General features: G+C 48.4%; 3 protein-coding genes across 3 annotated transcripts; 2 read left to right on the forward strand and 1 right to left on the reverse strand.

Moving 5' to 3' along the window:
• Positions 1 to 2,003: 2,003 nt before the first annotated feature.
• On the forward strand, positions 2,004 to 3,056 carry FOBCDRAFT_203009 (uncharacterized protein; the record flags this gene model as incomplete). The annotated part of the gene is made up of 1 exon (XM_054705043.1): positions 2,004 to 3,056. The coding sequence occupies one exon, from the start codon at positions 2,004 to 2,006 to the stop codon at positions 3,054 to 3,056; it is 1,053 nt and encodes a 350-aa protein (XP_054561018.1).
• Positions 3,057 to 3,820: 764 nt separating this feature from the next.
• On the reverse strand, positions 3,821 to 7,662 carry FOBCDRAFT_163462 (uncharacterized protein). The gene is made up of 2 exons (XM_054705044.2): positions 7,132 to 7,662; positions 3,821 to 6,890 (listed from the first exon to the last, which is right to left on the reverse strand). The coding sequence occupies exons 1-2, from the start codon at positions 7,172 to 7,174 to the stop codon at positions 4,315 to 4,317; spliced, it is 2,619 nt and encodes an 872-aa protein (XP_054561019.1). The 5' UTR covers positions 7,175 to 7,662; the 3' UTR covers positions 3,821 to 4,314.
• A 1,663-nt stretch (positions 7,663 to 9,325) lies between these two features.
• On the forward strand, positions 9,326 to 10,632 carry FOBCDRAFT_225815 (RmlC-like cupin domain-containing protein). Its single transcript, XM_031186664.3, has one exon. It carries the CDS (start codon positions 9,469 to 9,471, stop codon positions 10,498 to 10,500), a length of 1,032 nt encoding a protein of 343 aa, XP_031037799.3. The 5' UTR covers positions 9,326 to 9,468; the 3' UTR covers positions 10,501 to 10,632.
• Positions 10,633 to 12,681: the final 2,049 nt, after the last annotated feature.

Raw genomic sequence — 12,681 nt, forward strand, 5'->3', positions numbered from 1 at the left:
GCAAACAGTGAATCTTATCCTCTCTTTTCTCCGTTGGCTTGGTTCCTGGAGATGGTGGGGACCCTGCGTCCACGATGCAGTACCTTAGTTCAAGAGATGTGCAAGCTAATGCAGGGTACAGCTACCGATACGACCATCAAGTCAGGGATAAAAAGTTGTTCAGTGCATTATCTCCTACACATCACTTTTCTTGTCGTCGGCAGTTGCTCTGATTGGCAAATACTGAGGTAGGGAGATGTCTAGTTCATGATAATTACATAAGACTGGACTAACTAACAGTCGCTTACGTGCCTCCTTTGAGCCAAGCTGAAGTTGACTGGGGACCTCCCTTACAAGCGCTAACAAATGGCCCTTCCTCAGCTTTCTCTTCCACTTGTGAATTCTTAGCCATTGAATCTTCAGCTTATCTTCAACATTACAGCCTCTATCCCCTGGAACAGTCTCCAAATCTAAACCGCGCGGAGTCGCCGGTCAATGAATCCAGATGTAATAGAGCATTTTTCCTATTCCACAAAAAGACTGCGTTGCTACGGATCAAAGATCCACAATCTCAGCTCAAATAACACTCAGCCGATGTTATTCTGAGCTATCGGAGACAAATGTCTCACGACTCCACTCAGAGGCCGCGCAGTTCTCCCATCTTCTGGATATCCAAGCAGGGAGGATCCCTCGAGACCTCGACACTGAACCCTCGGCTCAGGCCGTGCCTGTGTCAGTCACTTCTGTCGCGACTCGCGTTCTGTCCGCTCCAGCTGGTCCAGGTCTTGCTGGTCTCCATATTGAATGCCTTATCCTGAGTCTCGCTTGTCGAGATGCTTCAGTCAAGCGGAGCGCTCAGACGCGTCTCATACTGAGCGTGCCAACAGATACTGCCATCATTTTTTCTCAAGATGCCTTTGAAACCATACAAGAACCACTATACCAAGTGTGAGTTACCAGTCTCGGCCACACTGCGGTGTTCAATGCGAACAAAGGGCTCAACTGCTGTTCAAAGACGCGAGCCAAACATAGCTCTCAACATGGGCCTTGTTCGCCGATCGTGGGCAGCGTCTGACATTCCCCAGGGACCAAACCTCACGAGCTCCCGCGTGTCTCGACCTAGTACTAGGGACCCGATTCCTTGGAAACCTGCCGTCTCGCTTAAGGGATGATCACAACGCGTGTTGAACGGATGCACTAATCATTCTGGTCCTGAGTAAACAACTCAGAATCAAGGAGGTAAGCTCGTTGAAGTTGTCTAGATGCGAGTTCACCATACCATCGCTGCTCAGAAGACCTTTGTTGCTTACATGAACGAGTCAAGCATACTGTGCTTTGAGACTTCGCCCAGCTTTCCTTTGTTTATTGTCAATTGGTCTATTTTGGTACCTACCAGCAATTGACTGCTTTTTCCGGCGTCGTCGGATTTGAATCTCCTATCCGAATCATTATTTCACATTGCTTCTTTACGGAAGATGCACTATGGTCATCCGCCAACGGGCTACTGCACCTCAGATGCAGAAAAGAAAAGAGAATCATGCATCTGCAGCAGAACTGTAATAGTTTACGGATACTGCAAGTCTGAGAGTGTAGAAAAAATCACAGCCAAAAAGTGTGACGCAAGGGATCAATCGCGCGTCTGCATACCAAACAAACCCCCGAGGCCCGAGCCCGAACTAGAGCAAGCCCATGTTCCTGTCAAAGCCCTTGGGAAGATGCAAGTGTTCGGAATGCTCTTGGGGTTGTCTGAAAAGAGGGATGGCTCCATGGCTAGAGCTAGACTGAGAAGCCCCTCTACCCAGGAATGCCCCTCCAGGTCAAGGGCGTCTGCTTGATCAACATAGACACATGCAATGCAACGCTCAAAGTGGGTGTACTGGACCCACGCTATGTTTCAACTTCCTTTGACAGCTTCTCTGCTTTCATATGTATTTGTATATCATGCCGTCTGCATCCCTGGTTTATTCATTTCGATATCAATATTGTTGCAAGTTAATTTCATGCTTCAAATTTCACGATCCACCATGGAGTCCTCTAGCAGATTGGCTGACCTCAAGCTCGTCTCAAAGTATTACCCTGTCACCAACTACTCGTATCCTCAACAGCCGGAACGCCCAACGCACTATCGAAGCCGCTTCTCTGACGATAGAGCGTCATTGGGGTCTGAGGGATCTTCACCCAGTCTGATCGACGACCGAACAGACTCGGAAGTTTCTCTGGACGACGACTATCAGTATCACGCTCATGCTACGGAGCTTTGGGATAGCTTCTGGCTTCCAAGCAAGAGTAACAACCTCGAGGCACACCCAAGAAAGCAGTATCCAGCTTTGATTCCATCTCCTCACCCACAAGCCCAACAACATATTCAGCAAATCCAGCAGATGCCACAACAGAAGCAGCCTGAGCAGCGCCGTATCAACCCATGGCCTCTCCCCAAGAGCATTCAGAACCAAGGCCGAAAGTCAAGTGCAACTTACTCCCCCTTCCCAAAGCCTCTCCCACTTCCACCTCGAAATGCACCAATGACCCCATCTTGGCAATGCTCTCGAGATGTGAGGCAGAAGCCTCAACGTCCTCCTCGTCCCCACGAAGAGGTTTTCATCTTCCGCTCCCTTCAGAACTCACCACTTGTTGCACGCTTTGCCATTTCTCAAGACTCACCCCGACCTACTACACCAAAGGACAGACGTCCCACGACATCTCAAGAGATGCGAGCCCCAGCACCCACAAAGATCAATTCACACTCTGAAACCGCCCTACGCCATTCTGCGGGACATGTTTGTGCACCCAAAACCCAGCCACCCGCTTCTGTGATGCGCTCAAAGAAGTCTCTCCCTTGCATGCGTCCTCTTCCGCCAACTCCACAACCAGAGACGGAAGAGAAACCGGAGGCCGAGCCCCACTCAGTCTTTGAATATGATGACTCTGATACTGAGTCTGGGAGCCGCTCATTCTGGTTTCATCGTCGGTCAGGAAGTGACCAACGAAAGACAGGCCAGCGAACTGCACCTTCATCGCCTCGCAAGAGACAAAACGATGTCATAGGGCGTATGCTAGGACGACGCAGTCGAGGCTGATGACCATATCACTTTTCTTTTTCTTCAGTTTGCTTTTTATTTTTTTCACGACGACCTTCTTTCCACGTACATGATGATACCAACTACGATGTCTCTACGACCTATGACAACTTCACACTCATTTATGACTCAAGTGGGCAACTCCACTATACGCATCGACGTTGCCAGACGCGACATGACTATAACGACCTTTCTTTTTTATTTCTTCTCTTTCTTTACGGATGAATGCCGAGAGAACCAGCACGGAGTTCCGGAAAACCCCCAATCTCGGAGTGGGCGAGTGGCACGTGGACCGCCACTCATTATTCATTATTTCCTTTGTTATACTGGGTTTGGCTCTTTGAGCCAGATGCATTCGCCTGAATACCAGATTCAGAGCAGGCGCAAGGAAAAGGTGGCTGGGTCTTTGACTGACGAACAAAGGTGTGGGTACACTCAAACTAACGGGATATGAGTTCTCATGAAAGAACATTCCTGATTTGAGTCCGGGAAGACCAAAAGAGGAAAAGGCTACGGGGAGTTCTTTATGATAGCAATTCTTTTATATAGGATTAAACTACCAACGGTTATTGCCGAATGAAAATAGCTTGACGATGACGTCCACATACTACTTGTTCTCAGACATACGATCATGTGCTTCGCTTTGGTGTTGTAAATACCTTCATGTGGTTGGCGATGTCTCACCCAACCACAGACATTCGTTGCCCATGACAATTATCACATACGCATTGGGACCATGTCTTGATACTTATAACAGCTGAAAATTGGCAATAATGGAGTCTGAAGACCCAGATATGGTCTCCTCTTCTTTCGTATTCATCCGCTCTAAAGTTCCCCAGCCATACACACAACACAAGCAGTCTAAAAGCAACTGAGACATTACTTTTTCTCCAAATTGTGATAAATTCCTCAAGACTCCCCAGCAACATGATACATTCCAATACTTCCATTCCATTCGTCCCAAGATATCCTTCTCTTCAACGTACATAAACAAGCCATCCTTTAATGTGTGAACGTGTGAACATCAACCAAGTATTTGCCCTTTTCTAAAACGCCCACACAATGCAGCCATAACATGCGAGTAAAAATTAACAGACGCTTCGAGTACACCAAAACAATCAAAACCATACGCGTCCAATAAGCCAAGTATCGCAACACAATCAAATCATGACTGGGTTCTTATCATGAGATGCCATTCCGTCTCATTAACCCCCCCTTTAAACATTACAGCATCAATTCGTTCTTATGAGCATCATTATCAAGTAGATCTATGAGATCTCATTCTTTTTTCGGTAAATCGTTTCATAGGGCGGACACTCTCGTAGCGCTCGTCCCGGGAAACGCCAAAGTACCACATTGACTGCTCACGAGGATCAGAGCGATCAAGACCCAGCCGAGACTTGAGGTCTGCAGTGTCCCTAACGGCCAAGAAAGCAGGGTCTGAAACGGTCTCCCGAGCTGCGCTGAGAGAAATGATCTCGGCGAGAGTGTCGGCAGGATGAGGGATGCGGAGGGCCTGACGGCCGGGCAGCATCAGAGAGAGGCAGCCGAGGTAGAGGAAGAGAAAGGCGAGGAGAACGCCGAAGACGGGCATGTTGGGGAACATCTTGACCTGACCACGGAAGTTGGTCAGGGCCATGAAGAGGCCACCTGCGAGGATGGGGATGAAGATGAAGATTGTGGCCATGAAAGAGGTCACAGCAACACGCCAGTGGCCGTTACGGAGAGCTTTCCATGTACACTGGAAGGGGTAGCAAGCAGCGTAATCGGCGAGGATGGACTTGGACGCAATCTCACCAGAAGACTTGGACATGTCTGCCCAGGGCTGGTGGATGCGGAGAGCGTCGTCGAGGCTTTGGAAGAGCAAGAACATAATCATGCCCAGTAGAGAGGGGATGAAAGCGTAGAGGAAGTTGGCCGCAGAGAAAGCTCCGCCCCCAGGTCGGGCAGGGACTTGAGGGAAGTATCCCTGGTCCAGTCGAGTCTGGGGCAAGAAGGAGACGAGAACAATTGCGAGGATAAGGAGGGTCATGAAGATGACTGAGCCCAGAATTACGGAAGTGCGCAAGGCGATAGGCGTGTACCTATAGTGGCGAACCTCAGCCTCAAGGTCATCGAGAGAAGACGTAGGTGAGATTTCGGGCTTCTTGAGGACGAGGTCGTAGGTTTTGTAATCAGTGTGACCACCGTCACCAACAGATCCGATGCCGTACCACACGCCACCTTGCTGGCCATCCATCTGCCAGTATCCGAGTCGGTCAAGAACACGCTGTCGAAGTTGGTCCTGCAATACAGAGCTGCGCTGGATAACCTCCGGGCTGTTGTAGCTACTGGTAGTGTTGCTTTGACTTAACAGGGGGAGAAGATGTCCCACAGATCGAATATCCCACAAGAGCCCCGTCCACCGATTGCGCCAGAACATCGTCAAAGCGATGGTGGCTGCCAGCATCAAGATGTAGAGCGCGACAAGTGTCCAAGCAATACCCTGAACTGCAGCCCATACCCAACCCTGGTCCTTGAAGATGCATGAGAAGGCTGTGCTCATTAGAGGGATCGTGAAATTAGCGAGCCATGTGCACACGCTGAAGAACTGGAATTGCCAGGGTCCTGTGAACGATGGAATGAGAAATGTGAGAGGACGCAATCGTCGGAAGAGTGCGAGATATCGTTCTCGGGGCTCAGCATCAGCCATGGCGGTGAATGGTATAGTTCGCATTGAAGCAGTGACGATAGATTGGGCGTAGATTAAGATGATTCCTGCGAATATTTGAGGCAAGATTCTGAACAAAAAGTATTGACCGCTGTAGATACTTCCAGGATATGGAGTGAAACCACCATCTTTTTGTGAGTAGACAGCGCAGAAGATGAGGGCGGCTATCATGAGTAAACACAACAAGGCAAAGATGCACATAAAGACTGGTCGAAGAATGGCAGGCTTGAAGACGAGAGGAGGATGCGCTCGGTCAATGGGGATGGATCGAGGGCGAGCCTTCTCCCTCTGAGCGAACTGGTCAGGCTCAGAGTGATCTGAAGGAGTTGGTGACTGAGGAACGGCTGGTGCATTGTGATGAGCAACGGGCTCGTTGTGATGCCGAGCATTTGGCGCAGGGTGCGCGGAGGTATCGGGCATCTCGTAGCGAGGAGCTTGCGTCTCGATCGGTTCTGGTAAACGATCTTCAACGTAAGCGGGCTCCGGTTGTGTCAATTGAGGGTATCCCCTCGCCATCTCCTCATCGGCGTACCGTCTTGGTTGTGGGTAGTCCTCCTCATAGTCATTCGAAGATCCGGAAGGGAAATGCGCAGCAGAAGGACCGCCGTGATTTCTCGTGAGAGCCTCGAGAGCGTATTGAATATATGGTGTATCGTCAACGCCGGGAGTGACCTTGCCAGCGGCTATTGTCAACTCGTCCTTGATACTCGCCATGCGAGCTGCGTTCTCGGCGGCGAACATGGCTAATTGAGCCTCGTCGAATCGAACAGACCCAGGTGTAGGAGCTGTAGGTGCAGTTGGAGCAGCTGGAGGAGCGACAGGCGGTGCAGTGTGATGCGTCTGCGTTGGTGGTGTAGGTGCCGCAAACCCTCCAGGAAGATCAGAACCGAATAATCGTTCGGGGCCGTAGATCTCAGCTGTCGAGGCTGTGACCTTTGATGGTGGCAGAGAAGGAGGTGATGGAGCAAAGAATAGAGCACCAGGCGGTGATGCTGACGGATTGGTAGAGTTTCGTCCTACACGCTGTCTAAGATCATAATATGGGTGAAGAATTGGTTGAGATGATTGATCGTCGTCGTCAATTGACTGTTGACCAGGAGTCTGCCTCTTTGGAGGACCTTGACCTGTAATGGTAGACCCGTCAGCGACACCGACAGACGAAGCCAGTTAAGTGCCAAGTGTGCGTGCGTGCGTACGTGTGTGGGTGGTGTTGGTGTAGATGTATGTATGTAAGTGTAGTGAGTGTAGGTGTATAGTAGTGTAGTGCAATGTAATGTGTGTATGTGTATGTGTATGTGTATGTGTATAGTCTTGGTTTCGAAATGAGACCAGACAAACAAAAGAGGGTGTGATAGTGTCACGTACGAGGTGCTTCCACAAAGTCGAAGTTGAAGTTTTGGAAGTTCATTCTTGTTATGGTTCTTTTTCTGGGCGAGATCAAGAGCAACAGACTGAGAGAGGGTGTAAAACTTGGAATGCAGACCGACTTCTTCCCACTCCACACTCACATACAACACACAAGCTCGTTTTGACCAATTGATATCACAAAACAAGATGCGAGAAGAAGGACAGCAAGTGCATACTGCAAGCTAAGAGAGAAGAATGAGATATGGTTGGACTATGAGGATTCTTTGCGCGAGGTTGGGTTCCTTGGAGAGGCTGGTAATACTACCTAGGTAGACGATGCCATTCCCAGCCTCTTTTGCCCCACCAAAGAAGGATTGGGTGTCTGGAACAGGGATCGAGGGTTGAGACTTACCAAAAGAAAAGGAAGGAAGTCGGATACACAGACTTGGAAAAGGTTGAAAAAGACTTGATTTGAGAATTACCTGTGCTTTTGTACTCAAGAGAGAGACACGATTATGTTGGGCACACAAGAATTGGCATCCGTGTTCTCACCTCAGGCGATAATGCAGCTGAACTGCTGTGTTGTCACAGCGCTTTTCGTTGGACAACACACTGAACAAGGCCAGCACAAGGTGTAACTAAGCCTATAGAGGTATAGTTCATACGGCCCGTCGGGAACTTGCTATGACGGTGTGAGATGGTCCATCCTCAATTGAGTTAAATGGGTTGCATGTGAAGTCCACAAATGAATGTTGTCAACGGTCATGAACACGAGCTATTCTTAATGTGTTTCAATTGACTTGGACTATCGAACATCCACATTTAATTGTCTGAAAGAATCGATCAGCTATGGTGACATGATATTTGTGTCGCCTATCACGATGGACAGGGGTCTGAGACATGACCAACCACCTCAAAAGTTATCTGGAACAACCAGCTTGACATCTAACCCAGCTTCTACTAGAATTTAGATTACCTGCCTCTTTATCCTTAAACTCAGATCAATCGTTTCAGGTGTATTGTGTTCCTGATTTTGGTCTCATGTAACTCTATCTCTTCTTGGTTGTGGTGGTGAGATCCTATAATCAGAGCTTCGAGATGCGTGTAACATAAACAATGCTCAATGTTGGTTATGCTAGGTAGCTTGAGATGAAGGAAATAGTTAGAGACCTTGACTACAAGAATAGGATAACTCAAAGTGATTGGACATAAATATCACTGATGTCAAACGCTTCAATGACACTAAAGCAAGCTGAGCTCTTGGCTTACACAGCTGAAGCTCATACTCCACCATCATCAATCCACCTAACCCATTCCAAGGGCACGAGCCGCATTTCCTGCCTCCTCATGCAAGGCACATGCAACATTGACAGCCAAGATTAATGGACAGACTGGGATCATTCATTCTTTCAATCCTTGATATGTCCGTCTTGCCCTCTAAGAGGCTGGTATTGGAAGGGCTGAGCCTAGAAGAGATGTAAGATGCATCTTGATTCATCTACATACAGAGAAGAAGCCAGGCCTTATATAGGCAGGCTAGAATACTAGACAGTTCTATAGATTGCCTTAAGGGCAACTTATATAACTGCAAACAACAAAAAGGAAGGCAATCAGTCTGCCTAACAGGCCTTAGATTTGTTTGTACTCTGCGTCATGGTGACCAAGCCAACAAGGGAGAGGCACCCCTCACGGGGCAGAAAATCGGATACCCTTACCGAACGTGGTAGGGAGCTGAAAGAACCCGTATCCAGATTCTTGGAACGATCGCCAATTGGCAACTACAAAAAAGATTGCTTGTTATGATGCCGAAGGGATGGATGTTGTATCTCGTAAAACGAACAAGTGGTGGTTGGCTATGGAAAGGGAGAATCAGCAACCAAGGGCTTGGACCAATCAGCTCTCAGTCGAGTGTCTTCCAGTCTTTTGTTCTGTCTAATAAGAAAAAGCTCGCATATCGTATTCATAGTTCGAGGCTGAATTGGTTTTCATTCGAGAACTTAGTCGAATCGTACTCCACTGCCCCCTCCAATTGAGCTTCCATCAAATGCCAGCTTCGTCATTGGAGGGTGACTTGGTGGTAGCGTGTGCCCAAAGCTCACCTCGATTGGCGAAAACGATAGACGTCACGTCACGTGAGATTAGTAGTGTCTGTGTAAGCCTGAGATAATCACCAAAAGCTTTCTATTTACCCCACATTATTGCGTAGCAACGAACCAAATCGCTGAGCAATCATTACAAAGTCAATTACACAGCAAAGCATACTTAGCTATATCTTGTCAGCGTTTTTCAATCATCATCAATCGAATCTATTTTCATGCAGGCACATTCTCGTGAATTCGGTGATTTCGCCTATATATGTTTCGCGTCAGTTCCTTGATTGCGATTTTCGTCGCTACAATTTCCATCCTCATCATCATCTATCCAAGCAACTACTTCACTCACATTCAACAACTTACAACAAACATTTTCACAAACAAAACTACAACAATTACCTCAACTACTCAGAGTCAAATGAACGCCGCAAAGAACATGTCCAAGTCTCTCCGTCACGCAAAGATCACTCCTCATCGCTCCAGCAGCAGAGGTCATAGTGATCATGGCTGGTTGAACACTTACCATAGTTTTTCTTTCGCCGACTGGTATGATCCGAGGTTCAGTCACTTTGGTTCTCTTCGCGTCCTCAATGAGGACCGAGTAAAGGCCAACTCGGGTTTCCCTACTCACCCTCACCGGGACTTTGAGATCTTTAGCTACATCCTTTCAGGAGAGCTCACACACCGAGACTCAATGCTCACCAAGGGCAAGGAGGGAGGACAGTCTGACAAGTTCTACCGCATGCACCGTGGAGATGTCCAGTTCACCACTGGTGGAACTGGCATTGCCCACTCGGAATTCAACGAACACAAGTCAGACACAGTCCACTTTCTTCAGATCTGGGCCATCCCCTGGAAGCGTGGTCTTACCCCCCGATACCACACCCGTCACTTCAGCGATGAGTCCAAGAGACAAGACTTTGTCAAGATCCTGAGCCCTCTCAAAGGAGGCGAGGAAGCTACAGTCCAACAGGAGAAGGACGCTGAGCCTGTCATCCCCGGCACCATCCCCATCCACGCCGACTTTGTCATGGCCGCCGGTATCATCGAGCCAAGCAAGAAGTTTGAGTGGACCGTCGGTGGAGGCGCTACTGAGCAAACGAAGAGAAAGGTCTATGTGCATGTGCCCATGACCAAGGGAGGAAAGGCCAAGATCCGCCTGGATGGCCGGGAGGATTCCGAGATTCACGAGGGTGATGGTGCCTTCATTGATGGTGTCAATGCCGGTGACAAGCTCGCCGTTGAGAGCATTGGTGAGGCCGAGGCCGAGGTTGTCGTTCTTGATACTGCTTAAGCACAGGCTGACAACTCTGCCCGAGCCCAGGAAGCTATTTGGACAGGAAAATGGTAGCATTACGACCAATAGAAGTCTCTAGATGTATTTAGCGTGAATCAGTAAAATTTATTTCTTACCATGTTAAAAAAACCCGTTCCATTTTGAAGTTGTCCTTACAAAGTCTCCAACAAGTGGATTGTAAGTTTTGGAAAGGATTTTCGCTGTTGGCGAACTACCTACTAAAATCATCCTTATCCACCTCGTGATAAAGCAGTGGGGAGCGGATCAAATCCGTCTTATGCCCTGTTGAGTGGTAGGTTAATCCATGTGTCCAACAAAGCACCAAGAGTGACATTTGTTGGCCCAAGCATTTATGGACCATCCTCGGACATTTCGAAAGAGGATCGCCGACTAACAGATGACTCGACAATCAAAAGAACATAGCCAAAAGGTAGTAATGGGGTGAATTGAAGATACGTTCTGGCAGAGAGTCGAGAGTCACGATGTGTAGCACGCTGAGGTCAGAAAGAAAGAAATCCTGGTATCGAATGGTGATTGGTAAAAGTAGGCCTCCAGACGGTGCAAGGGACGGCCTTTGCAGGTGGAGATTTTATATCGACTGCCAAGCAACACGCGGTGATTTGGTGAGAGATGGCCCAGTGAGAAAGTTGTGTAATGAGAATGGGAGCAAAACCATACTGGCAATTGGTGAGCTTTGGTAAATAACCATCTCTCAGGGGGAATTGCATCAATTATAAGCAATATCAATAAACACCACGAACGTGCTTTTTCTAAAAACCGGCCAAGCTGAAAAGCCTGGAATATTGGAAAAGTATTGGACTAGCTGACAAGATGGTTAGCGTGTGGTTGAAAGATGAGACTATGAGTTCTAGGCTCATAAAAAAGAAAGAGGAAAGAAAGCCACACTCAAGGCTAAGCTGACGACGCTTCGGAGTATTATTCGACTCCTTTTCACAGCCATTAAGCCAGCCACTCTCTTCAACAACGGTTTTTATCTGGCCATGAATCTGATGATGCATAGTGACAGCATTTGATGTCATTGACAGATCAATGCCACTCGGAAGAAAGCGAAAAATGTCGATCAAAGGCAGGGACTGGCCCCGGATCGGCAATCTCCCAACGTGGTAGGTAGATGTCAAGCCTGAACCCTTCTCATCATCAGGGGTTCACGCTCTACCACCGCCAAGTCTCTAGGGCACAAGCCGTCACTTCTGTGATTAAACTACTGGCCAAAACCTCCGGACGCATCAGGGGTTTGCTCGAAGTGGAAATCAGGAGCGGTGACGAGGTGAGTAGCTGCGCTAAAAGTTTAGCCCTACAGCGTAACACAACACGCTATTGGTCGATTAAATGCAGGAACCACTAGCTCTGTCGCTTAGTCTTCGACTCCACGTGTAACAGGGGTAGATACCAACATCGAGTGACAGCCCCTCTCAGTCTCTTTCATCACACTGAAATATTTTGCAGTAAAAGTCAGTTGTACTGACTTGAGTTTCTTCACCTAGAGACAGAGACAAAGTGATACATGTGAAAACCTTCTTGTCACCAGAGCCAATCCCTGCGAACTCACTTCCATGGACACTGGGCTAAGCCCCTCGACCGAATTATCAACTGCGTAATCGGACCAACGACACTCTAAACATGCATACTCGGAGATAATCGAACCGAGTCAATTCCCTATCCCCACCCATACTACCCCTAAGACTTACACCTTCGCCGTAGTGACCAGACACCTTGATGTTGGCGCCGTCTCCAAACAGACATCAACCATCTCCATCTCTCAGCCTTAGATGGGAATCATTGGCCTGCCAAGATCCAATTTCCATAATTCCCCTCTAAACCGTTTCCCATATCAACCATAGTGTGGTATAATGACACCATAAACGCAGCTTAGCGGCTGAATCTACCTTATCACCGTCCCCATTCTCACCTTGGCACATCGGCTACGCGGCTCAGACGCCCATTTTCGATAGTCCCTCAGCCGCCCAAGTCCACTCTCGACCAACGCTTAGCCTGTTCCTGAAATCAATAGCCTCCTTCAGGTGTCTGAACTGCAAGAGTTTACAGAAAGAGGCTTCTTCTGCTGTTCCAAGGCGGAGATTACTTTGCACGATGCCGCCGATTTCGCCGTACCCCATCGACAACCCCAGGGGTTTACGTCTAAATGGTCCTCCTCTA

The sequence above is a fragment of the Fusarium oxysporum genome, chromosome VI, assembly GCF_013085055.1.
Source record: "Fusarium oxysporum Fo47 chromosome VI, complete sequence".
Taxonomy (NCBI): domain Eukaryota; kingdom Fungi; phylum Ascomycota; class Sordariomycetes; order Hypocreales; family Nectriaceae; genus Fusarium; species Fusarium oxysporum.

Bases quoted from the DNA above. Each gene is read 5' to 3' on its own strand.
- FOBCDRAFT_225815 (XM_031186664.3), top strand. From the start codon at position 9,469: ATGTTTCGCGTCAGTTCCTTGATTGCGATTTTCGTCGCTACAATTTCC.
- FOBCDRAFT_163462 (XM_054705044.2), bottom strand. From the start codon at position 7,174: ATGAACTTCCAAAACTTCAACTTCGACTTTGTGGAAGCACCTC. The intron at 6,891-7,131 runs GTACGTGACACT...CTACCATTACAG, and splicing joins CGACTTTGTGGAAGCACCTC to GTCAAGGTCCTCCAAAGAGG.